The sequence below is a fragment of the Tauraco erythrolophus genome, chromosome 11 (assembly GCF_009769465.1).
Source record: "Tauraco erythrolophus isolate bTauEry1 chromosome 11, bTauEry1.pri, whole genome shotgun sequence".
Lineage (NCBI taxonomy): Eukaryota > Metazoa > Chordata > Aves > Musophagiformes > Musophagidae > Tauraco > Tauraco erythrolophus.
Genome location: NC_141475.1, coordinates 9,743,117 through 9,771,053, shown reverse-complemented (window position 1 = coordinate 9,771,053; position 27,937 = coordinate 9,743,117). Strand labels below are relative to the sequence as shown.

At 41.2% G+C, this 27,937-nt stretch overlaps 1 protein-coding gene across 2 annotated transcripts in view; it reads left to right on the top strand.

Moving 5' to 3' along the window:
* Positions 1–20,975, top strand: part of FARSB (phenylalanyl-tRNA synthetase subunit beta) — a 39,823-nt gene extending 18,848 nt beyond the window's left edge. Inside the window, exons 16-17 of one of the 2 annotated variants that reach the window (XM_086618116.1) lie at positions 4,420–4,572; positions 20,702–20,975. In XM_086618116.1, coding sequence (XP_086474242.1) covers positions 4,420–4,572; positions 20,702–20,853 — 305 coding nt within the window. In that variant the 3' untranslated portion in view covers positions 20,854–20,975. Of the gene's footprint in view, positions 1–4,419; positions 4,573–20,701 lie in introns of those variants that run through there. The other variant, XR_015222398.1, reaches the window with a different exon arrangement.
* The last annotated feature ends 6,962 nt before the right edge of the window (positions 20,976–27,937 follow it).

The following is a 27,937-nucleotide window of genomic DNA, read 5'->3' as shown; positions in this document are numbered from 1 at the left end:
TAACTGTATTTGAAATGGCATCTTGTAGTCATTCATGTGTGAATGAACCTAGCTCTTTTAAAACACACTGGTTTTTAATAAAAGACCTTCTTACAGAGAACTCATGCTTACCAAGGTGAACTGAGCGTATTTCTCTTCAGACATATCTGGCAGAAAGGTCTGACGTACTAAATTAGCAAAATGTGTGCCAGATTTGATATAACTAAACGGAACCAAATCTGAGCAGAAATGTTTCTTCTCAAGGCAGGAGGAAACGTGCTGATTTAGCATACCTTACACAGCATTTGTGTGGTTAACTTGTAACACTTGGTAGTCACTTCTGGTAGGATAGTTACACTAGCACAGCATATAAACCATCGCTTCACACCACCAGTCCGAACAGAGAATACCGTTTCTCTGCCTTACCACAACGAAAGAAATTATTCCATTAGAAAAACACCTCTGACCAGTGATCTTGGAGAATCTGGCAAGTTTATGATAGCACATGTTTAGCCCAATTTACATTGTTTGTGTGTACCACTGCTACCATATTTTGAAGCATTTTCCCAAGCTGTCTGGAAGTGTTAGTTACATGCAGAAAATAGTTCCGGATTTTTGCGGGGCTAAGAGACAAGTTTAAATGAGCACATATCCCCCTTTCAGATCACCAAGTCGTTTTTCTGAAGCATCTCTCATTTGAAAAGGGGGAGTGTACTACACTGCTTTATCTTCCTCTGCACTCTTTTGGCTCAAATATTCCTAACCAGCTGCCCATCCTTTGGATTGTTTTTCAGCAGCATCCCCAGGAAGTGCTTTGAAGTCTCAGAAATATATATATAAAAATATGTATAATTTAGGTTGACATACTTGGCAGGCTCACTTGAAAAATAGAAATGTTTCATGGCATGACACAAGATCTCTTAAGTGAGTTATAAAGAACTGAAGCATTCCTAACATCTGCCAGCTTTTGCCTACAGTTCCTAATACATTCATTTTTTCTTCCTATTGCCTGTAGTGAATGAACTTCTTGTATTGTAATGTAACTCTGTAAAGGAGCAAGTTTTATAACACAGCTTTTTTGAATGCTTGAAAATTCATCCTTTACCAAGGATTTTTACAGTTGAAAATATGAGAAATAAAAATTGTTGTGTATGTTTATTTCTGGTGCTTTAGTTATAAATAGGGATCTGAAGACACCATTGACTATCTGAATAATAAGGAAATAACTATCTGAATAAGAAGGAAATGAAAATTCAGATAGTTGTCACAAATTCTACTAGCATGACGACTCACAGAAAAAAAAAAGAAATAATTCTACTGAATGTCTCGCCCAAATAACATGCTATCTTAGAGAAGGGAAAAACATTTTCTTCTTTTCTATTGCTCAATACAACATGAAAATAAATTATCCACCATTGATGACTGTATTATTGGTTGATATCTTAGTAGAGCTGGAAAACAGAGATACATATGATGGGACAGAACAGCCAGCACGCTCAGACCAGAAATCAGATGCTCCATTTGCTGATATTTTCTCTCTAGCCTTTACTTTTCTGTGTTGCCATTAGAAGTCTAGGATTGGATTCTCCAGCGTTGTTTAACACTGCAAATTATTATAATAACAAGAAAAAGATCCCGAGTGACAAAGTGCGGGCTTACTGCCCCAGTAAGTTCAGCTTTCAGCAACTGATGAGAGAACTCACAGCTGTATTGCCAAGTTGCTGCAGACTTTTGGCTCAAAAAGGCTGTGTGTTCATCTTTTGTGTAGGCTCTTGCTCCTGTATTTTGCAGTCCTTTTTAATCTGTGTATTTCAAGTCAGCTGGTCAATGCCTTCCTGTTTAGTATTTGGCAGATTTTTTTTGTTACTAAATGGTTAGTTGAAGCAAATGAACAAGATGTAAATGTAATTTAAAAATAATCTCTAATTTCTTACGCAGTAGATAGTAACAGTTCAGGGAACACTCAATGAGTGCTAAAGTTTCTGCTTGTATTTAGGCTCCCTGTATGTCAAGCACAAAGACCAACTGTGGCAGGTCAGACCAAAGGCTGGTTTGGCCCAATAACCTGTCTGTAACACCAGCTAAAAGCAGTTGTCATGGGAAAGCACGAGAGCAGGTATGCATATGTAATGATTCCAGAGTGCTTCCCTGTTCTCTGGCCATGAGTAGCTCAGGGTCTTCCCAACTCAAACATGGTTCTTTGTCTGTAGTAAGAAATAATAGTTTTATCTCCTATGAACTTCTACCACTTCAGAGCCATATAAACTACTTAACTCTATGCTGTCTGAAGAATCCACTACTTCTCTTGTTTTGAGCCTGGCCCCTGTTGATCTGGATGTCTCCTACTTCCTGTATTGAATGCAGCAGCAAACAATGCCTGTAGAAAAGAACCATTTCTTGAGGTCTGAAGTGCTCAGTTCTGGCTTAAGTCCAGAACTTTGTGGAAGTACAGTTCACGCCATAGGTGCAGCTATAACTCCCATGAAGTCACTAACCGTATCGGGATCTTTAACCACACTCTTTCTATGAGTAGTATGCAGCACAGTGCCTTTTTTCCTGGGAACACTTAAGTCCAGCCGAGATGTTTCATGACCAGAGGTCCTGACATGCTCACTGTGAACACAAGATGACTGCGTAAAGAACATAATTCACCCCGACATATACTAGGTTTCATGTGCCTTTCTTTTGGTTAATTTCTGGAAAGAAGTATGAAAGCCTTATGCATGCAACTGACCCTGTCACATGGTGCTGTCCTACCTTAACTTGCAGACCAGACAGGCTCACTCTTTTTACTCATTCTTTCTTCTTCCTCCACTACTGAAGAAGTTCTTATTCCCTCTTTTCCCTCAAACATTACAAATATAAGGATTTGAGGGGGGTGGGAGTGGTAAAGGGGATGCAATTGCTGTCAATAAATACATTTCCTCCCTATATCTAATCACCGTTAAGTGGAAGAGAAAGGTGAGAATAGGAGACTACAGAAGCCAGAGGACTATGCCTGAAAGTCTGGCTGTAACTTGTTGCACTATATATCTATATTATGAAGCAGTGCAGCATGGAAGGAGATCAGCTGATGACTCACTGTCCATGCCATATACATGTAAGCTGTCCTTGTGACTAGCTCTAGTCTGATTATATGTGCTCAATGTCCTTGAGTGGTTGAAGCTATTCAGGTGCCCTTCTGGAACACCTGTTGATCGAATTGCAGCTGAGAGGATTCTGGTTTATATGGTGCAGGGTTGCTTTACAGCATGAACAGACACACAGTAAGTGGGGATGATCAGGAGATTTCCTTCAGAAGTGTAGGTCTGGTCCAAACTGAAATGCAAGGTATACTTAAGATGCTTTCAAAGCATATGAATGTCCAGAGGAGGACAATCACATAAAGAGTCCTTCCCTGGTTTCAGTAAGCTTTGCCGTTGTATATGCCAACCTTGCACAACATAGGCTTGCACTTTAACCTTGACAAGGTAAAGACCTGAAGGCAATAAAAGAGTTCACTGCAGTAATCAATATTTTGAATTTCACTGCTACTAACTGGCAGCTGTGACAGTAGACTTGCTACTCTACTCCCAGATGGTTCTTCTCAAAAAGTGAAAGCATTGAAACCCATAAGGAGTAAAGCTTTGAAGTCAGCCACAGTAGTCCTAGAGAGTGTATATTGCAACGGTGTAGCCTAAAGGTACAAGTATAAAAACATACTACTACCTGTTAATTTTGAAAGTTTAAAAGAAAAACATATTTTTATGAAATCAATAATGTAAGAAAACTTACAGCAGGGAGAAGGCAGGGTTTTCACTTAAGGAACTGTCCAAAGTGGGAGATATTTGTGTCACAGTCTTGAGTTTATGCAATGTAGCGCGTTTTTCATAGTCACTTGGTTGCAGGCATGTCCAAGATGATCATGAAAACATCAGTTGTGATTTGGAAACCTGTGTGTATTTAGATCTTTTCATAGATCACCGTGCTAACATTATTACTCATTTCAAGTGGTAGGCTAGTTGTTTTGTGCTGGTAGTTAATCTGCAGCTGAGTTCTATAAATATTTTGCTTTCCCACCAGCATCACACATTTCTTGATGCTTACTAGGTATTTGCATTTTGGCTAGTATGTTTTTAATTTCTTTAACACTTAACTATATGCTTGGTACCTGTCACTGTGTAGACGATGCAAGTATGTAACAACTCTGTTTCCTGCCCAAGACATAGGATACTTTATATCTTTCTGTATATTTCTGACTGTGAGAGTCTGGCAGGTTAGAGAAATCCCATTATTTTCTCAGATTATATGACAGGTGTGTTCAAGAAGCCATTTTACATGCTCATTTCTCCTTTCAGCCACAAGAGCCTCATAGTACAGCAGAAGAAAACTGATGCAAAAGGCAAGATTGAAAGTGTGATAAAGTTTCTCAGATAACATAATTGTTTCCTTCTCCTTCAGATGTAGGTGCAAGAAACTACAGGCATTTCTGTGCAGTTTATTACAACAAGACCCCAGGGTTTGAGATTATCCATGGTTTGCTGGACAGGGTCATGCAGCTTCTTGAAGTACCACCAAACGAAGAGAACGGCTACACAATCAAGGCAACTGAAGGTAAGGAAAACAGAGCTTCAGTGTACAGCAGAGGTTGTTCTGGAGCTCAAACGTTCCCCTACAATCTGAGGTGAAATTTTGCTTGTTCTCAGCAGTAGGCACTAAGGATTAATATTATCATATATGCTATCATACCGCAGTATGATGAAGTGATAATGAACAGGCATTAACTGCGTTCACTGAGTGTAAAATGGAATTGCTGTCCTTCTGTGACCTATTCTGAGTAGTTTTAATATAAATTGCACATTTACAGCTTTTTAAAGAGGCTTATAGTCAAGCATATGCCATGAGCTTCATGGACTGTTTATAATGAATTAATCTCTTGATTGCAAGGGTAAGTAGGAATTCACTGAATTGAGGAATATATCAGATACTCACTGTATTCTCTTTGGCTAACAGCACCTGGAAAAGACAACGTCTTACACCTGATTTTAGTTTATAGCTTGATCTGTAGCTTTTATTCATAGGTACCTTTTATTTATATATTCATATAACAATATATGCCATATATATGTGTTTTATTCAAAGACCTGCTGTCTTTGAGACTGAACCAGCTGCTTAGACACATAGTTGTATAACAGCCCTGTTCCTTCTCCACACACAGTAAGCTGCACATGAATTAAAAATAACATCCATAAGTGCAACATCTCCTCTGTGTATGTGCATATGCATGTAAGAGAGAAAGCGAGCAGGTTGACCTCATTACTTCATTGCAAGAGCACAGGTTGATGCAAGAGAGCAAGCATCAGCAACTAATCTCTTCTGCTACCTAAAGTAACAATGTGGTAAATACAGTATAGAAAAGCAAGACTGCAGGGATAGCAGCTATGATTCTACTTACACGTCATGCATTGGTGTTCAGAGATATGAGACGTTGACTCAGCTTGAAGAAGTGACTCCTTTCTGCACTTACTGGAACAAGTGGCATTAACAGTCCCTGACAACCTGACTGAGCTTGCCTATTCGTAGAACTTTAATGAAAAATTGTTAGATGCCTCTCTGTTTTGCAGTGCACTGCCAAGATACCAAACATAGCACTTTAACTAAGCAGTCTCCTAGCACTTTAATGCACATTTGTGTCATATATATTGATGCAGGTTTTTTTCTCTTCTGTTTTTTTGACAAAGTACTATTTTGCTTAATATTATTTAGGTGGACGTTCAAAGGGTTTATTAGAATATTGTTAGTAGGATTCCTGGGTTGACCAGAGGAATGTTTAAACAATTGTACTTGTTGCTCTAATTCTACCAAACACAAAACAGGTAATAGCAAAGCTTCTTATTTATTAGAAGAGCCTCTGGAAGTTGGGTACTCGGCTGTTATTGAAGTCAAACAAATTGTTAGATTCCTTTTCAAAACTCTTCTGTAGCTCTTTTTTGAATGGACATATCAAGAGTTTGCTTTAGTACCGAAAATATTTACAAGTGTTTTATATTGTGTACTGTAGCATTTCAATGGCGTATGGCTGTCTTCAATAAACTGGAAAAAGAGGCTCAAAAAACCAATCCTAACACAGTGAAGAAGTTGCTTCTAGATACTAGTGTTGTTTAGTATTGTTGATGCTGTGGGATTTGTAGTACCCATTCAAAATCCCTGCATTCCCGTGACATTACTCCACAATGCATTTAGTGTAAAGGATGGATTATGCCTTGTCATATGCAATATATTACAAGCAGTTTGTAGCTTTTGGCTATAAAGAAAAAAAGCACCTACTACTTTCTATTTCACCGGTGATTCAGAAGCTCTCCTGGGATGGCACGTAGATTCCTTGCAGTTCTCCTGACATTGGACTTTAACCTTGGTAACATTGCAGATGGCTGATACTTTAGTGCCCTAGTGAATGCAGTGTCACTGCACCAACTTACTTAAAAGACCTTCACTGCAGAGATGGTTGGAAGTTAAAGTAGTTTGGGGGATTTTGTTTGGGTTTTGGTGGTTTGTTTTTTTTTTTTTTTAACTTGCTTCATAATCTGTCAATTAAGCATGTGTGAGAGAGAAAAATCATAGAATGGTTTGGATTGGAAGGGACCTTAAAGATCATCTAGTTACAACCCCCTGCCATGGGCAGGGGCATCTTCCCCTAGATCATGTCAGCAGATGATGGAGTAAGGTCAATTGCTGAGTGGGAAAAAAAAAAAAAGACTATATCCTGTAACATCTTAAGAGACTGCAGGATACTGAAATAATTCAGGAGAACAGTGCAGATTACTTCAGAGGTTTTAAATCAAGACATTACTCATAGCATGGCTTTTTACATGCATCTTTATGGAGCATGCTTTTTTATTGCCTGTGCCAAATTAAAATTTGTACACTGAGAAATGGTTTTATCCTATGAGTCTGATTTAGAAAGATCCTAGATACTTTTGCTGTATGTGATCTTAAGCAAAACTTGATACTAGTAAGAAACTGGTGTAAAGGCAAGGTTTTAGTCTAGTTGGTTTTATGTCCTGTGCAACTGATTAAAATAGTTCCAGTGATTACTGGAAATCAATACAGGGAAAAAATGTTGGTTTAAATGCACAACAAAGAATAGATAGAGATGTACTGGGCACATATTTGCCTCTTTTCCAAATTCACTTTAAAAACCAAAATGCCTGTACTGAAGTCCTGTTTGGTCCATATGTGCAAATCATGGTTATTTAAGCTCCTTCTGTTCTACCACACGTAAGTGCCCTGTGATTTGACCTTAAGGTCACAGCCTTTTTGCCTTTATAGCAACACCTGTGAAAAAAAGTGCAGATGCTAGAAAACATGGGTGAAATTGTGATGTTCCCCTGGCCTTTGGACTACACTTTGGTGTAATCTGAGCTAGGTAATAAAGGGAGAAGAGCTGTTTAGAGCAGCCTTAAGGAAGAGAGGGGTTTGAGTGACTGAATTCAAGGATTTCAACATACATTTGGTACTCAGTGCTTTTCAGTATCTTAACATTACTGATGGAACCTTTTCTTTTCTTTTTTTCTTATTACCAGTAAATATACAAAATTGCAAAGTTTTAAAGACAGAACTCTGAAATGCTACCCATTGTTTTAAAATGCATAGAACGGACTTTCTGATACATTAGTGAATCCTACAATTACTGGCCTCGAAAAGCATTTTGGTTTTTTCCTTTGTTTTATAGCATAGGCATCCATAATCAAACGTAGATTGAAGAGAGTACGATTATTGCATTAATCCTCAAATTTGTAAGTGCTCCATAATAACAATTTTGCATAAAACTCTTATTTTAGCCAGTTTCATACCATTAATAAAATGTAAAGATCAGTATGGATGTATATGATTAGGAAGTAAACAAAATAAAATCAAGCTTTTTAAACAATAAAAATATGGGTAGAAAGAGCCAACAAATTTGGCCATTTATTGTCATGTAATTTAATAAAGTGATTTATCTTTGAGTTCACTTCCATTGGTTTCAGTTCCTTTGAGTTGAAAACTAGAGGCATTCTGATAAGTATTAATCGGAAGGTATCCTTAATTTCAGATTTTAATCTCTGCAGGAATAGGTATGTTTTCTGCAACATTTTGGTCATCTTGTGCTTCTGGATGACCCTCTGAGATGACTATTTTCTTCCAGAAATCAGAACCATGATCACAAGAGGTGATGTTAATCATGGGATTTGGGTCCATAGTAACGTCTTAATTAGGCTTAAAAAGAATAAAAAAGGGCTTAGTAAATACTGACAGTGGATTCTGTATCGCAGTCTCTTCAAAGGAGTGGTGTGAAGTGTAAGGTATAATTATCCTTGCTCACATCATAACATTTACAAGGACTGTCCCTTATCTGAGGAAAGGAGCCTCATTTTTTCAGTACCTTCTGGGAGTCTCCGTACTTTGCAAATAGAATTTAATTTGGCAAAAACTGTTTGAAAAGGTAAAATAATATCCATGTTTTATGAAAATGAAGCAATTTGACAGGTTCACGGAAAAAACGTTAACAGTAAATCTATGCATCAATACTGCTTCGTTGTCTGCCCCACTACCTTCCAGAACAAAATTGCTACTTGATGAAATAGCATTAATTCACATGAAAACAAACAATCCCTGAATAGCATGAGCTTGTGACATGAGCTACTTTTTTGTACATTATTGATTATTGTGATTTTTTTTTTAATTAAACATTCATGCCATTCATTCTTTTATGGTGATCAACAGCTTAGTAAAGCTGGGAAGTCATCTTGTTTGTCTTCAACATAAATGTGTACTTAATAAATGCATACTAAGTCTTGCATCCTTCAGTAATTGACAGTTGTCTTTCAAAAAAAAAACCACCACAAACAAAAGGAGAAATTTCACTCCCTTCTTTTTACTGCCCTTATTTAATTAAATGAAAGGTGTGGTAAAGTGTAGAAAATCTTAATTCCACAGTAAATCATACTAATAGCTTCTCATTCAGTAGGGTTTAGCTGTGAAATTAGAGGTGTAATAGTTACCTCCACAACTAAAAACATCAATAAACTTTTGCTTTTATAATAATAATTATACAACAAACAACCTCAAAAGATTTAGACTGTGAACCTCAAGTCACAAAACAAGAGGAGGGAAGTCTGGGACTGATTCCAAGTTACATGTACAGAATTGAACCTCGTCATCTATCTCTGGTGATTAGTTTAAATTGAGAGACTGTAATATACACAGATGTTTACTCCCTGTGTTGAACTTGGCATTATTAAGACCTGTTTTATTTTAACAAACTGTAGCTCGATTACTTTTTATGGCAAAACTGGCCTTTCGGTTGCCTGTCTTGGCAGCCATTGCATTGCTCGTGAATGTCAATAATTGTGCATTTACTCAGAGATAACTAAAGGAAATGTGCCAATTTTACTATGAAGCCTCCAAGTATTGTTTTTGACATACTAGAAGACATCAGTCAATTTTTAATCCATTTAATTGGCATTCCAAAGTAGATACTTTATAGGTGCTATTGCATCCTTGTGTTTGTAGTCTTTCAAATTACAAGTTTGGTAGATAATGATTTGTTTGACAACATGTGTTTCCAATAAAAACGTATCAGCTGGTAATTGACTGTGTTCACATCCTCTGAATTTCACATTTGCCAATTCCCAAAAAATTTTTTTCTCACCCAGGATCAGTCTAGATCATGCACATTGGAATACTGGCACCACATTAACTTTTTTCTAGTACTACAGAATTTCTGGTATTGTTACTATAAGTCAAAAGCAGCAGGCAGGATATTTGCTTTGAGAATTGTGCCATAATTCTAGTGCCTAAGACTCCTAGCGTCTCAGAAACAGTCTAGTCCTGGTAGATGTAATGAAACATATTCTTTGTTTTTTCAGTGGACTGGAAGAGACCTTATTATAGTCAAGAATACCATTTTTCCCCCAGATGAGAAAAAGATATTAAGAACTTACACATTTCCGTCCCGCATAAAAAGTTCAACCAGTCTTGTTAGCAGATGGAAGTATTCTACCTACAATTTGTTTCCAGTATTCTTAAAAAAAAAAAAAAAAAAATCTTTCTAATGCGGTCTTTATTGCTGCCAGTCGTTAGTCTTCCCTAACTTATTTAGTTTCCTTGATGAACTTTCAGCCACTATTATTAATCACATTTTATGAAGTGCAATTTATTTCTCTCATCTTTGTCTCTAAGTAGCTTTTCTGATTTTTGACCAATTTCACTTCAGCACTAAATACGGATAGTGTTTTAGCCAAAAACATTCCCAGTTTTTGTTGTGAAACTAGTACTACTCATTTATCAAATAGTTCTTTAAGATCTCCCAATCTTCCACTCCTATTTTTCTGCTCAGTCCCTCCCCACCACCCAGTTCGCTTCATGAATTAACAACACTAAGAGGTAAGGACAGGTGTTTTGGTTTTTTTTTTTTAAATCTGACTGATTTTAGTACTTTAAAATCTATTACCCTAATTCTACAAGGGGTTTCAGGAGTTCCAGCACTGATCACTACAATGGCTTAATTATAAGGCTTCTTGCAAAATTGGATGTTTGTCACTAGTTCTCGTGACTTTTCCAGTGTTGGCTACTACTCTGAGATCTAACAAATTTCTAATTAATTTCTTATTCTTTTCTCTTGAACAATTTTTCCTACAGCATCAAGGGAGCTTAGTTACATGAAGAACTACAGTTCTAACAACTCAAAATTAAATTAAATTATGTAATATAGTGGGTGTGTCTACTCACTTAGTGTCCCTTTAATTGTCTATTACCTCTGCTCTTTATTTCCTTCCTGTAAATATAGGACTTCAGATTTATAGAAACTAAATCCCTACAAACTTAGACCATGTTTGTTTCTATCTGATCAAGTATGTTCCCCACTAGTACTGATGCCTTAAATTTGGTTGTAACTGGATTAACACCCAAGGAGGTAGCTGGCAAAGGTATGAACCAGGAAAGTTGCTTATATTATTTAATTAGCCAAAGTGGGAGTCTACAGTGTTTGGCTTTTCTCTAGATAAAACTGGTTTATCGAAATCTGACAGCATGCTGTAACAGTGGACAGCTCAGAAGTGTCTTGCTATTGCAAGTGATGCAGTTAGGCCAAGCAACACAGTTTGTGGGAAAACCCATAGTTTGGTTCTGGAAATAGTCTCATTTCATTAGCTTTGTACTGAACAATTGATTTTTATTATGAAAAAGAGGCTATCAGAATTGAATTTGAGGAGCGCTTTTTCCATTCCTATGGTCATTTCAGCTTGTCTTCTGAAAGTTTTTGAACGTTCCTTCCTGATAACCTTCAAGTGTAATCTGTTTGCACAACCCTTATCCCCAAAAGAAGAGTACCAGTTAGAGGAAAAGTACCTTATTTTAGCATATCATGGGATAATAAAAGGTTTGACAGGCTTAGACTTCTTTGTCTCTTAAACTTTCATCACCAAATCATGTTTGACACACTTTTTCCCCCCACATACGAAATAAAAAAGTTCAGTAAGAGAACAAAGGAAATATTTGTTTCTCAAATTCAGAAGAGAAACTCCTTTGAATTGACTCATTTAGAAGTATGTTTCCTGTAGTACAATACTGGGAGAAAAAAAAACCTATAGTAACTGCAAAAATATTCTGGGGAGGGGTGTCAAGTCAGCTTATAAAGAGACACAAGCTATCTTCTCTTCCTCTTTTGCAAGTAGTAATAAAGATAACAATATTTTGCTTCCCATTGCGTTTTACTTTGGCAGTTTAGAGATGCTCCAAGAAGTAGTAACATTGCTCCTGACAATTAGACTTTTTATTTTCTACCAGTTTGTGTCAACTCTCAGAACCATCTAAATCATGGGTATTTGTGTTCCTGAGCTCAAAGTGTTAATTTCTTCTCCCTGACGTTGTCTTTGCTCTTCTGCTGTTTCTTTACTGGGGAGGCCTCTTCAGAGTTTAATTCTTCCCTCTCCTCCCTGTCTCCCCTCTAAAGGCAACTATCTTTTTTAATGATACATCATAAGAAGTCTAACAGATAAAAGAAAAAATCTTCCTTGCATCAAGGGTTTTAAACATCTGGCACAGCTTACATTATATAATACAGAATTCAGTAATTTTCATTTCTTCTGTCTGTCCCATTGCTTTTGAAATAGAAAATTATTTCTTAATCAGAAACTATATTTTCAATGTTGCAAAGCCTTCTCTACAACAGAAATGATTCATCCAAGCCAGGAGCAGAAATAGCAGCAAATTGCACATCTCCTTTCTCAGTACACGGGGGCAGTGATCTGAGTGGTGAGGGTCAGGTGCAGGTCTGGCTGCACCAGCTTCCCTGCTGAAGTGCTACACTTGAGCAGTGCCACAGCTTCACCCTTTGATTCTGTTTTCACCTCCTGCACAGCCTGCTGTGGCTTGAGGCCAGCTGAGTGTCTGTATGCTTTCATTTGCACGACAGGATTAATGCTGGCAATTGTGATCATGTCAAATTTATAGCCCATAGTTAAGCAGTTCTGTGAACTGGTTTGATTTTTGAACTGTGATATGGAGGCAGAGGGGCAGTGTTTCAAATTTCATCTTACATGCATTTTCTAACATTTATTGATGCAATTGAATTTTAAACAGGAATTTGCAAGACTTTGGCTCAGACTTTTAGATCAACATGAAAGCAGGATCCCAAGATCAGTGTTTCTCTTGCCCATGGCAGAGGAATTGACTTTACCTTCGCTCGTGCGTACGTGTGAGAAAGCAGTGAGTAAGCAAAGGAATACTGAGCTAGTGCATACTCAGCCCAGCACTTGTGCTGGGCACAGACCCTCCTTGTTTGGGTCCAAAAGCAGAATACCCATATTTGTTGTAGACCCAGTATTGCTCCCGGTCCTGGGCCAGCTCACACTCAGCCAGTTCAAGCATTCCTGTTCCTAGTGGTGCAGCTACAAGGCATTGGTTTGCAGGAGAAGTCTTAGTTGCTAAAACCAATTAACAGTTCTAGTGACTGCTGAGATTCATTGTTTAATTATGTATTGTTCCATGCTAGTTTGTCATTTTCCAAAAGGCATGAAATGTGGGAGCTGTGAAAGCGTAACAACAGGTGGCTGTTACTTATCTCGGCGAGTAATGTCAAGTCACTGGGAGGAGATGACGGCTTGGTCTAGGGCATGAAGTGAATAAACAACATGCAAACTAAAGTAGACTTGCAGACTGGCTCAGTGATAATTCTTGTTACTCTCTAATGCTTGTATGAAAGCAGAGCCTAAAAGCTCAAATCTGCTGCCTTACCGTGCATACATAGAGAATATTATACCCCCTACCATAAATATGGTTTATTGTTTCCTAGTTTCTGCAGATTCTGATGTTTGCAAGGATGAATTATTCCTTTAGATATTTAAAGGGGGATAAATGCAGTCATGGAACAGAAAGAAATTAAGGTTTTTTAATATTCAAAGCTTTCTGTTCTCTAACTCAAGTGAAATAGCAAGACATCTTAAAAAAAAAGCTTCATTTGGGATTAGGAATTCTCTAGTTTTATAAATAGCTGTGACACAGTATCAGCTTAGGTTTGCTATTTCTAGACAGGACGAAGTATAACATTTCAGATAAATCTGGATAAATCAGATAAAACTGGCCTAAAAGCAAAGATTAGCTATGTAATGGTAATTCTACAGTGCAGCTAAACTCCAGTGTAGAATTGCTGTTTCTCACAACTGCCACACAGATGCAGATTTATTGAGCTCTATACACAAATACTGATTTCTAGAAAGATACATGGAATTTGATAAATTTCTTTCTAGGTTTTCTACTTTAGTTTTTCTGTACATATTATTTAAGCAGCCACCCTTGTACTCCAGCACTGAATACATGAAATCCTGGTAGCCAGATCAGCGACCCAAAACGTCTTCTTTCCTCAGCCACGGCATCCACCCACACATTACCTTCCATTAAGAAAGGCAGGAACACAGTGATTTTACCCAAATAATCTTAAGTGTCTGACACTGATGTAGTCCTGAGAATAACACAGGCGAATAAAGAGGAGCTCCAAACCTATTACAGTCTTGAACCACTTCCTGACATCCAGCAACACCAAACATCTTCTGTTAAAGCTCCTGGGGCACTCTACAGCAAGAATGAAAGATAAATCTAGCCGAAAAGTCTATGTTGGTCTCTGTTCTTCCCAAGGCAAACAAAGCAAAGAGACTACTAGCTACACCAGTTCCCAGTTCATCACTGCAACACACTTCAACATGACTAGCAACAGCTGGCCCCTGACCCAAGCAGTATCATTATTTCCACACTGCTTACAGTGTATTGTAAGTTTGTATTGGTAAAACAATATTACCGATCCCTAAATAGTCTTAAATATAGTCAAATACAAAATAGAATCTATTCAGTTTTAGAGTTGTATGTGAGGGTTCTTATGCGATAGAAGAATTAGTTTTTCCTCACACCCTCCCCAAGATAAAAGTTAATAAAATTGCAGCAAATGACTTGGTTGTAACACAAGATGATGATTAGTTGACAGACCGCTGCAAATTTGTGGATGATTCTCCATATTCCCTAGCCTCATTGTCTGCAGAAGGACTCTAATATTCAACTCTATCTTTGGATGTTCAGTGAACCAATCCAAGTAAATACTTGATTGTCCCTTTTCCCTCTTCTACTATGCCCTTTGTGTGGAGGCTTTTGAAAAAACATAGGCAAAAATCAAAATGAAAGATGTCATTTAGACAGAGGACGTGTTTGTTCATATCATGCAGATATTTCTTCTGTCATCTTATAAGTGTTAATTATTTCTTGAGGGAGGAGGGGGAATCAATCTAAGGCACTTACCTTAAATTTAATTGTACTGATTTGAATTTCCTGACATGTCATTACAGTTAGGTGTGATCTGGGGAGTGGAGGTTGTTCTGGCACAGCTTTAGTCAGGAGTTACAAACCAAGAAATGAAAGTTAATAAATATCCCACTGAGCCCAAAGTATAGTTTTTCTGGACATGAAAGTATATGGGGGAAGAACTGCTGACAATGTGCAACTTAAAAGAGCAATTGGTCTCTCAGCGTGTTCCAAAAAATCATGCAAGATTTGATATGTCTGTGATTTTAAAACTTAGCCGAAGGTAAATCATCCCATGACAAGATACGATTTTGAGGTTGCTGTGGTTTTGCATAAGGTGGTGGAAGCCTGACTGCATGGCATACCTGGGCAAGAAAAGGTAAGCTGACTTTGAAAATCTGACTGGTCTGGTAGTGTACAGTCCTATGACTCTGCATTTGAGTGTATTTTCCAAAAGAAGGAATTAGTAAAAAATGTGAAGAACCTGATCCTAAAAAGAAAAACATCATCTACCCTCACAAAACTAAATTCCTTCCAATGTAGCACATGTAAAATACTTCACCAGGTGGGTCAGGATGAGGTAGTGAAAGGGCAGCCGGAGTGACTAAGGGGATGGAGAATTAAGATGAAAGACTTTGAAGGCCACATGAGCTCTGCTCTATTACCTTCTTAAGCTTCAGCTTCCGATGTTCCTTCAAATTACAGGAACAAATGCATAGGTTTGAAGGCTTAGTGCAACTGTAAGCCTACAATACCACTTCAATCTATTTCTTTTTGAAAAAGAAGGAGAGTAAGGTAAAGAAAAGAAACCGTGCAAGGTGTTTGACAACAAAGAGTGGAGGGAACTCAGAGCTCTTTGAGGGTCAATTAGCCAGAAAATGTGCTAAAGACTACGTGCTCTGTTGGATTATTGGCTAAAGAATTACCCCAGAGCAATCAAAGTGGCCCTGTTGGCTGAATACAGAGAGGCAATTACAGATTTTGAGGACATGCTACAGAAGCTTTAATTAAAGGTGTTATTTCTACCTCACTGAACATTGGAAATTAAATTCTTCCTTGCAGCCACGAGAAGTAGCTTGTCTTTCGCTTGCATGTAGTATGTCAATGTAAGACATGGCTGGCTTTGGCATCTTTTCTTTAGGAACACATGTTGTATTTCACTTCACTCCTCATAACTACCAGTTACAATGTTGACATATTAAGAGGTGAATTTCCATTTTTAGATCTTCTGGCTTCCTCTGGCAGTGTACAGGTCTCTATCAGCAAGGACAGTACGATCTTGGACTAGATTTCAAGGTGAAAGTTATGAAGTGCTATTTGTGCGCAGAGCAGAAAAGATTAACTGCATGAAAAGTGATAAATCTATTATCCTTAAAATGAATGGTATAGCAAACTACAATTTTTAAATTAATTTTAGCTCTCAATGTACTTGATGGTACAACGAACCAGACCTACAAGAGCAGCCTTTCAATACAACGGCACCAGCAGCAAATGCAGTCCCTTCCCAGCACACCTACTGATAACAGAGCCTCCAGGTGTGCTGTGGTGATTGCTTGGCTAGTGAAAGCCTTCTTCAGGAGGACTGTGCTCTTCACAACCATAACCTTCTTGGCGATATTATGTACATGAATAGGACAAACTCTATTGTCAGCTTCAAACTCCTGCTCAAAAGCTGCACGTCACAGCTGCTAACTTTTCTGGGAACACACCCATTGGACTCCTTTTGGCATCAGGGCTGTTGTAGCTTAAGAGCACTGGGCTTCAACTTATGGTGTGATCTCTTCAAACAAGGTAACAGCACATGCATTTTTTCCTGATTCCCTATACGTGCAAGAAGCATACGCACATGTCCTTCATACAGCCATGACTCTCACTCTGAAGTTTTATCCTTTACTTCAGGAGTTGACATCATAGTCCAGTCCATAACACAAGCTTTGCTAGAAATCTAAAACACCATTGCTATTTACTTGTTAATACAAGAAACACACAAACCAGGGAAGAAAAAAAATCCTTACCTTTGTTTCCTGGTTATTTTGATGAACCCTCTGGTTTCCTGTCCTGCTCTACAGGTTGCTCAGGTCCTCCTGCAACCCATGGCTTGTCCTCAGCACAGTAGGGTTCCTCTAGCTCAGGTCTCCTTTTCTAGTCATGGTTGGTCCCTCAGTCAAAGCACTCCCCCCAGCTACAAAATGCTCATTTCTCTTTTCCCCCCTTTCTGTTCAGATTTTTCATGTTTCTTCTGAGTTTTTTCATTCTTTATGTGCTTCCCTTTCAATGTCTGAATTTTTTTATCTGAAATGTACATTTGCTTCAAATTCTGGTACCCTGGTAGAGATACATGGACCAACACCACCTAGTCTCAGGCGTGAGCCAGCCTTCTTCCCTTACCAGGTGTGTAGGCAAGGAAGAGTCACTAAGATGAGGAAGACCTTAGATCCCCCATCTGTAGGTTGCAGTCTGGAGGCCCTTTTGGCAGGCAGGAGTATACTTCGAAGCATTCTGTAGTGCAGCCAGTTATCATAATAATAGTTTCATTATTAACCAGAGTTCATAAACTTTCTGTAAACCTATTCCTCAGCTAATGTTTCTTTAGTGCAAGAGCCAAGTGTTAGCTGGACAGATGGGGATCCTTAAGCTTTTAACAGGTTCTTTCAATTGTATTTGCTTATTGTCTGATCTCTTCCAGTCACAGAAGTATACCCTGCAAGTGCCACATCTGCAAAGTGCTGGGCACACTAGTGACTGCATGGTGAAGTAACCAACATTTCAGGGTCAGCTTAACTAGAAATGGAGAGGTGATTTGTAGGTCCTGCTTCCTGCACTTTGGAGAGCTAAATGTTCCCCCTTCATATTAATTATATGTTTACTTCTTCATTGCAAGGAAGCACAAAGTAAAATAACATCATGGTCCAGCATCAGTTGCCGCATATGAGAGAGAAAATACGACTGAACACCTGACCCATAGCCTGGTGCAGCATATTCAGAGCCGCGCTGAATCTGTGGTTTCATGGTAAAGGTTTCAACCAGATCAGCAATTGGTGCCACTCTCCTCCCCTCTCCAGGTGGAGAGACACCACTGCCCTTTTGACAGGTGCTTCACTGATACAGTTCACTTGTATTATGAAGCTGTGCTGTAAGCTCATTGTAATAAGGGATAAATTTTATCAATGTTAAGATCGTAGCCAACGTAACTCTTCACTTTATGCCATAATCATTTAGCCATTTCATAGTTTCCAATATAATGTCATGAATTGCCATCAGTTTTCAAAATTTATCACAAATACATATTATTAGTTAAATGCAAAGGGACTCCTACTGAAGTTAACCTTCTAGGGAAGGTCAGTAGTAGCAAATGTGAGGATCAGGTAAGGCTTCAAGTCTCCCTGTCGCCTGTCCGCCTTCTGCCTAACTTCTCACTGGGAGACCAGCAACTAGTGATGCCCTGATAGCTAGCCGTTTCTTGTGCCTGAAACCATAAAATAGTTTCACACAAGGGGAAGCAGCACAGATCTTGGAAACTGCCTTTGATAGATTGACTGAGTACAGTATTATTTTAGACCCCATCCAGATGTCTGCAAGTTTAAAAACAGTTAAGTCCCGTGATATAATTGGGTCTAGATGTGCAAGAAGATAAAGTAACTTTCCCAAGGCAGCTCAGAAGAACAGACAAGTCAGACTCACAGCTTTTTAACTAACCATATTGTCAAAGCTTTTTTTCCCTATAATTTTATAGTGGGTTACCATGCCAACATTATTAACTTCTGCTTGGTTCTTGCTCTTGTGCCAGTTTAAGCTTACAGTCGAGTTACTAAAAGAACGTCACTGTGTGCTGCTCACATCCTTGGTACAATACCAGCTTTATTCACAAATAGGAAAGCCTTTACCACTAATACAAGGGTACTTTATTTTTAGGTTATGTTTTCACCCACAATCTGCAGAGTGATCTATATGTGTGGCATTTGTTTCTTCTCTAAATTTGTTTTGTCAAGTTTTATTTTAACACTTGTTTTGAGTAGTGCAGCTTGGCAGGGACAAGCATGTTTGACTACAGTCACGTGCCAGTAACATCCAGGGGCCAGATAATTTCACTTTTGTACGTCCAGTCTAAGTGGTTGTTTTGTGCACATAGCAAAGACTGGAACTCGATGATTTAAAAGATACTGGTTCTGAACATTTTTTAAAACAGCCTTTAGGTAACTTTCTGTGATCATTTACTGCTGCCGTCAGATTTCACAAGGCAGCCAGAACTGAAGTACACATTTAAGTTAATTCGCACTTGCAGCAAGTTGGTCAAGAAAAAGGCCTAATTGCTGTTCTTATTCTTGTAGCTGCAAGTTACAACTACAAACCTCATAGGAGACGCTTCTTAAATGAACTATTTCCACTGGGGAGGTAACAAAGAATGTATCTCTGGGCTTGACAACCAGTGATCAGTGTCATGAAAACGTTCCTGAGGTTTGAGGTTAATTTGAGCCTTTATTGCGTTTTCGAAATAGCTCCCCGTAAGCGCAGTAAAATGTCCTGGGCTGATCCTGAACCTTAAATAGCATTTGGAGCAACCAGAGAGTAAGTTGCCATTAGGAAATTCTTGTGATCCTTTTGCAGGATGTAGAGGAAGCTGAAGGGCTGAGCACCATGTCGGTAGCAGGCAGGGAGCAGGACTGGAAGCAGCTCCTCAGCTGTTGTCTTCGTACTGGCACAGGAGCAAGTACAGCAGGGATGGTTCTCATCCAACCTCACACATACTCAATAACCAGCTCTTCTTGTAGAAGGTGCTTTGTTGGATTTTAGCCCGTTGAGGTAAAGACGCAGAGCAAGGGGTGAGGGCAGGGAAGCTGACCTCAACGCTCTCTCTGCCAACTTGTTTAACTCCTGAGTAGAAACCTCTCTGCAAGAGTAGTAGCATTAAAAACATGGTGGAGGCAACTTTCTACAGGAGGATCTGTAGGATTCAGTGGCCTCATTTCATCCTCTCTCCCCTTTCCTCCTTTGAGTTCACAGCATCGTCTGCTGAGACCTACTCACTGGAGGTCCTGCGCACTGTGCATTGCTTCCACACACTTGTTATGAAAGAGGTGGCTTCAGAAGGAGCAGCTTGCTGGTTTGGAGTGCTTTTGTCTTTTGAAGGGCTGTCAGGTCAAAGTGCCGCTCACCTCAGGACAGACAGCAAAAACTTGAAAGCATAGCTGCTATAGACAAGTTTGAAGGTATTGCTGGTATAGCCACCATGCACAGATAAGTTCTCAGGTAGGGAAGACTTTCCATGAAAAAGTCTGCACAGCTCCTCCAAGTTCTTCATGGCCAATTCAACAACTTGGTTTTTATTTTTTTTTTAAAAACTCCCAAATAACATTTAAAACTTGGGGCTTGGTTTGAGGTAAGAGGATGATGATCTTCAGCTTCCTTTGAGTTGTTCATTCTTCTACAGTTTTACAGTGTATATGAAATTGCTTAAAAGCTCTTCTCCAGATGAGGAATGTAGGTTGTTACTAATTATGTGACGTGTAATCAAACATGACATGCCTACTTACCCCTGAGATGACAGCAAGCTTTATTTCCTTAAACAGAGTAAGATGGGAAACATTCAGGCGTTAAGGAGCCTAAAGCCTGCAAAAGTTCTTCATTTCAGTAGCCCTCTGACTCATCTGTGCTAATTTTTATTACAGGAGTAACTTAGTCAAAACAACTGGAGTGTGAAAAACACCCATGCTTTGGGCTTCACATTTTATTTTTAACTCAAAGTGTTTCCTCGTTCTCTGTCAATCATGATAACTGTTAATGCAAGAAAGTGAGAGCCCCTTCTTAGCATCTCAGCACAGAGAACAGTTTAATACTGAGAGCTTTGTTCTCCATGTTAAATGCCTATTGACTTCTTTGGCCCAGAGAAATATTGATTTTTCTCTCACTTTCTTTACAGGCTCTGCTTTCTTTCCTGGTCGCTGTGCTGAGATCTTTGCCAAAGGTCAAAGCATTGGGAGACTTGGAGTCCTACACCCTGATGTTATCACCAAGTTTGAGCTCACCATGCCGTGCTCTGCCCTAGAGATCAATATTGAGCCCTTCGTGTGAAGACAGGACTTTTATCCTCCTACAGCCATCCACTGTCACATGCAACACCCTCTGCTCTTTTGTCTTCCTCTGTGGGAGATGTCTGCTTACGCTTTTACGTTCCAATAAACTAGAAAAACAGAGCCTGGCTCCCTGGGTAAATATATTCCTTACAGTGAAATTTGGCTGGTTTCTGCAGGGTAAGAATGTGCCATCTTGGGCTAGACCATGCTCTCAATATTTTTAAAAGGTTGCGGGGGAAGAAACAAGTTGGGTAAAAGCCCAGCGTTTTACAAGCAACATGCAATGGCAGAGCACATGATTAGTTTTCAAAATCAGAAATGTTCCACAGACACAGCTTCATACTGTAACTGATTATGGCTGCATAACAGGAATCTCATTCTTTTCTTATTGCATGAAATAAGATAATTGATTAGAGCAAATGTTGAGTGAATGTGAGCAGAGCTATGGAGTTGAGCTTTTATTCTGTACGGTTGTCATGTGCTCATCAGTGACTGGAGGAGGAAAATAAACTTGTTTCATGAAAACCAGAGCTATTTTGTAAGCAAGATGCGTGTAATATCTGCTTCCCTACTCCAGACATAACTGTTGATCCTTTATCATTCTAAATTCAGAAAGGGGAGGGGGTGGAATTAAATTTTTTCATGGTTGATGTAAGCCTAGTGGTTTTTGAAGCTCCAAACCAAATCAGGGAAATGTATTTGAGAGCATATGCCAGTCGTCTTTTGCATGAAGAGCTGAAAAATATCAAAGCCTTTGTCCCAGTGAGGCTAGCACATTCGCCTGCAGAAGTTAGCACGGTCCCACTGCGCTCGCACCGCCCCACCGGTGGCTTCCTGAGCCCCAGCTGCGCAGCGGGGACCACGTGGCTTTCGGGCAGTTTTATTTCTCTTGCAGTTTTGCCCTTTACAATGTATGAAAACCTCCCGCGGGTCAGGCTGTTCCTCTAGGTGTCTCTCTGGCAGCAGTTGTGCTACAGCCTGGCACGTTGTGCCTCTGCTAGCTGAGAAACTGAGAAGCCCCATCCAGCACAGCGATGCCTGATACATCCCTCCTGGTGTGGTGTCACTGAGCGGGCGAGCAGCTCAGTAGGCTGAAGCAGGCACTCTGCGGGCTTGCTAACGAAGCTGGCTATCCCTCATCTGTGATATTATAACCATCGCTAGTGATGCAGGCTGACAATAGCGAGTATTTTGAATTAGGCCGATACGCTGTGACTCGTTTCCGCTGAGAGAGCCAGATAGCCCCTGATCCCAGAAGGGGACCATCCAAGGGTGATGCTGGAGAAGGATGTTACAATTACTGGCTCAACAGGAAGAGAGGTGCAATGGTGAGGGTAAGGTAAGCTCATAGTTTTATGAGCTGCATGTCTGCACGGTTCCCTGTTGCTAGACCCATGATGGCTTTTCGATGGTAGCCCTGTCGGTAATTTTAACAGGTGGGAGGGCAACAGGCAAGGCTTTTTGGTGCAGGTGTTAATCCAGTATGAAAAACACACTACGGTTACCCATCTGGAAACCCTATGGTCCCCCTCAGATGGAAGTGTAGATTTTAATTATCTCTGCATGACAGACATGAAATGAGAATATAGCTGCTGCCATACGTTGCACGGCTGACTCCAGTGCCCATGGAGAGTGAGAAAACTGCAGCTCGCATTTTAAGGTCTCCCAAGGGATTAGCCAGCTTGTCGTTTGCAGGATATATCTCTCCATGATGCCTACACAACTGTAACCAAGCAAGCTCAGTGTGGGAAGCAATCTGTAACGCAGATGGTAAGTATTAAAACCCCCTGTTTATGAGTGTGTCATGCATGGGGATTAGGACGACAATGAGGCAGATCTGCATTTCAGCAGAGTACAGGCACATTTGCGTGCACAAAATACATTTCTCTATGCAAGATATTTTTGACTCTTTGGGTGTCCCAATTCTCCTGTGAATTTACTGTCCTTTGTAAAGACGAGATTAGGCTAGGACTAAGGGCTTGAGCCACAGTGGTATGTGTTGCGAGGCTTTTAGGGATCACTTCTTTTTCATACCATTTGCCTGTGTGTCAGTAGCTAAGTGCTCCACAAGCAGGGCATTAGCTCTGTCCTGGGGAAGTAGCATTACTTGCTGAAAGAATAGCAAGAGGATGGAGAGAAAGGTTAAAGAGCCTCTTCAGAGCCACCGGCCCCTCTGACAGCCAGACGCAGTGCCAGCAGCCTGGCAGAGGATGCTGTAGCTCTGAAACTCAAGCTTTGCTGGAGTGCTGTGCTCAGGATCAGCTGTGAATCCTGACAGGTGAGACATTTCATACAAGTCTAGCAGATTTATTGCAGGGCGTTGTCTTTCGTAGCCCAAAACCAATTATCTGATATTTACAGCATGCTTGTAGCTGTATTCAGTAATAACCCTGTCTAACGTGCAGCTTTGTGCTGGAGAAAGCTGCTGCCAGCATTGCTATTTTGCTTTTACCTTTTGCTGTAGCGATGGACTCTGGCAAAGGAAGCGTTGCCTGCTGCTGGTGGCGACTTTGCAGCAATTTTTGAAAATCTTTTGAACTTTCAGTATTTCTCTAAGGAAGAGTTGGAAGTTCGATTTTTCAATAGCGGTCCCCAATTATGAATGACTTTTGGCCCACTCCTACTGGCTGTGGATCCAGGTCATCGCTCAGCATCCGAGCATGAGAACAAAAGGCTGGAGAACGGGTGCCAGAGAGGTCAAAGCCCGTTTTAATGTGCTGTCTGGGTGGCTGTTGGGTGTCAGCTGGACACAAGGACTGACTTCTGGGTTGGTCCTCGCTGTCCTTCAGTGCTGCGAAGATGCTTTTCAGAACAGCAGGACCCCTGAGAGCCCGACTGCAGCTCTCAGCCCTGGGTCTGTGCGCTTGCGCGTCGCTGTTGCCTGTGAGTGTTTATGCAAAGGCAACGCCTGGGACTGTTTCCATCTCCAGCTGGTAGCCTCCTTGCAATTTAAATCATTCTCAGCTTGGCAGATGGGTATGGAACAGGCTGAGGAAAAGCAAGGGGTGCTGCCAGGAGGCTGCCATGGGGATCACGGGCACACGCGACACCTCTGACCGCACCACGACCTTGAAAGCGAGCCGGGCACGAGGGCAGGCGAGCGGGTGGCTGCAGAACCACGCGGGTGGAGGGAGGCAATGGCTTCTGGCAGGAGCAGGAGGTGGAGCAGGAGCTGGGTGGCAGCAAATGAGGGTCACGCCTACGCATGTTTGAGCAAATATGCAAGATCCCACCTGCTGCCAAGCTGCACTTCCACCCTGGTCAGAGGCGTACCCACGTTTCCTAACTTCTGCTTGCAGCAGGCGTTAGAAGGGTTAAAACTGAAACGGAGACCATCATCTTTTCTTCCATCCCCTCAATTAAATCACCTGTACCCAGAAAAGCAACAAACACCCTTGCTTGCAGTTTTACATAGAAACTTGGATGGACTGGGATATGGGGGTCACGACAAAGTTACTGCTGGAAAATTAGAACAGGCAAATGCAGCACTCACTGGTTTGGTTTTTAATCCCTGTGGAGGGGTGCAGTAACAATGGGATGCTGCCAGCGAAGCTGGTTCTGTGCTGGGGCAGCGGCACAGAGATGCCCTGCAACAGGAGGAAGCCTGGTTCGGCACCACGCAGCCCGAGAGCAGTTTGCAGAGCGAGCGCCTCAGAAGGAGGCAGCCTGAAGGCAGGACAGAGGGGACTAAGCTAAGGGAGGTGCCTGCTACATCCCTCTTGGCAGCATAACAAAGGAAATTTAGAAAAAGATTATCTTGGCAGGACCCCTCCAGCTGAAGAAGGCCGCGGAATGGAGAGCTGGAGTGCTGGACCAGGACGTACAGGGCAGTACTAAGGAGAAGTCAACAGCCCAGGCTCTGAGGCTAATGCATCCATAGCTGGAAGTTATCATCTCCTACCCTGTTCACATCAAAAGCAGTGTTCTACTTTAGAGAACGGGCACATGTACTCGAGAGGATTCAGCTGATGCCTTTGCGTTACTGAGTACAGAACACAACCATCAAACTGGCCACAAAACCTCATTTCCTACCATCACGGTGGAGCTGTGGAGGCACCCCAGCTGCGGGGGTGAAGAGGTGGGGAGCATTTCCACAGACAGCAAAGACACACATGGGTTCACAGGAGGACCTGGTGCTTTAGGTTAACAAAATACAGAAGGCATGAGGTGTCTTACCTTGCCAGAGAACTTGCCTCTTCAAGCCTGGCCCTGCGGGAATGGCTGTGGTCCTGAGAGGGTCCCACGAACACAGCCTCAGCACAAAGCCCAGCTGAAAGCCTTCCCTGATCCCAAAGGTCCTGAGATGCTGCAGCAATCAGGGCTCACCCCAAGCAGCTGTGGACACTTGGAGGTCCACGGGCACACCACTTCCAGGCAGGCATGATGCTGAGGAAAGGATACAGCCCTACCCGGTTTCAAATACGCATCCTTGACAACAAAACCTTGTTAGGCTCCTCAATGAACACAAAATATTCTGTGGTTTATGGGATGTCATGCTATGATTGCATATATTAACTTCAAAACAAATTTAGCTTCCAATTAACTGTTTAGTCCATTACAGATAGGTATTGCAGGTGAAGGAGACTCCAGGTGCCCAAGCGTCCCCCATCACTAACAACATGGCAATTCGCACATTTCCATTTGCAAAGGATGTAACAAATAGTTGTGAGTGCATCAGTAGTCCTTTTTTTATGTTTTAAAAAGAGCAGGATGTTGCTGCTTAGCACAGCAGAGACACTGATCAGGAGAGGGGCTGCAAGCAGCCGGCTTGGGAAGGGAAGTGGGTGGGTGCATTCGGGCAGCTTTTTAAACTGCGACTCGTTCGCCTTGTATCAATCGTTTACAAGGAGCAACAGAGGATGCAAAATGTAGAGAGAAACACCAAATTTTGCAAAATACGTATATTTTAAAATTTAAACCAAGTACAGTTTGCATATATTGCATGAATCACATGCAGATGAATACTGTAAAAGACAAAAATACTTGTGCACATACTTTATAAATCCAAGCATTTATATATAATTTATAAAATCTTTATAGCATAAAATAGCTGTGATTCAGAACAGAAATTTTACACATAAAACTGCAGAACTGTCCCCGTCAAACTGTGCCTTGCTTGGGACAAACTGATCCCACCCCACAGCTTAAACCCTCAGCTTGCCATCAAGTTTTTTCCCAATTTTGGTCCTATCCTCTGTGATGGGGCACCTCGGCAGGGCTTCAGCTCTACCATGCAGCACTACAGCATAAAGCACTCATAACAAAAGGTATTTTAAAGGTGCTTTAGAGCCTGCTGGCAGCGACACCATGGTGCGTGGGGAGGAGGGAGACCCAGGACAGGCCCCCGCAGCTTTGGTGGCCCTGGTCCAGCACTCCCCAAAGTGCCCATGTGAGCGGCACGTGCCCGGCCAAAAGACTTAACGGAAGCTGTTCACATGCATGTGTGAAGTCCGCACAACATAGTTTAAAAGTTTATCCACAGCCCGAGCAAACCTAAAAATGGTTAAAACTTCTGCCTGCATTTCTTCTGGGGACTGTCCACCTGGCTTTAAAATCACACGGCTCTTCCACACACATGCCTCCTGCTCCTCAGACGAAACTCTCAGCTATGTTTTTGCAACTTGATTGTATTTATCCAAGTGGTCAACTGATGGCAAAGCACCTCCTTTACATTCTTTAAGCTAGTTTTTCTTGCAGCCAAGAAGACACAAGCGTACATGGTTCAAAAGCTGGCTTTCACTGTGTGTGCTGCCAGGGGAAGGCACAGGGGCCATGCTTGAAGCTCCATGGTCATAGCGTTACATTTTTCTAGCCAAGCAGACCACATTCACCGCTGTATTTCTCAACAGCTCATTGGTCCAACAGCTGATATACAAATTTTTAAAATAAGCAGCCTGAGTTATAGCGAACACTCTTCAACAGCTATTCTACAGGTGTACACACGGTATTGCAAGATGCATGGAAGACCAACCGTAATGCTGTGCACCACCAGAAAACGATGGCATCTTATCATCGCCAAATGTTGTAGTCACCAGAGTCACCACTCAGCTCCTTCCACAACGTGGTTTAAGGAAACTACGTGTCACCCTTGCATGATAGGAAGGACTTTGTCCCATCCCCTAGACAGGGAAGCTAATTTGGAGTTAAACAGTTTGAACATAAGCCTCAACATTACATTAACTACTCTGCTTGGTTGTATGTAGGCAAAGGATCTCTTAGTGGAGGCTTTCTCATTATTATCCAAGATAAATTTGTTATAAATCACTTCAAACATTTTGTGTTGGATTTTTCTTTCTTCTGTTTTACCTTTTTTTTTTCAGTTTTGCTTTTTTTTTTTTTTTTTTGAGGGATTGCAGTGGATAAAACCATTCACACAGAACTAGCCAGGTCTGGCAGTACTATCAGAAGACACTATGACAAGTGACAAGTACAATAATCATCAGATTTCTTTAGAGCAATGCTCAGCCATACCAAAGTGTGGCTGTCTCTGATCTCTGCCGACGCTGGTTGCTGAAGCAGCCTGCCATCTTGGCCAGCAGGACGCTCCCACCAAAGCCCGACAGCGGGAAGGTGCCAGCACTTGAAAAGCCTCCAACTCCACATCGCCTTCCTACCTTCAGCCACTCTTCCTTTGCCCCCAGTGCCCAGAGGACACAGACAAGAGCTTTGGGCACACCCCAAGAACGGCACTTTGCTCTTGGCTGCTTGTCTCTTCCCCCACCCCACCAGCCCCTCACTCCACCATGCCCTCAACGCGCGCCCTTCCTTGGCTCACTCTCCTGCTTCAGCAGGAGCAACCCCGTGGCCAGGCAGGCAGTTTTGCAGCCCACGGAGCCCTGCAGCCAGTGCCCCGCAAGCAGAGCCATGCTTTCCAGCACCCCCAGCCCCATGGCAAACCAGCCACTGCTGCTGTTCCGTCAGGGGTTTTGGCTTTGTACTCTGTGCTTGTCACCTTTAGTCATCTGGGTGAGGGGTCATTAATTATGGGACACAGTGGGCTCAGTGATTTCTAATCCAAAGTCACTTGTGTACAGCGATTCCCGTGACACTTCTGAATTGGGTATTTCAGGCCAGTGCAGAAA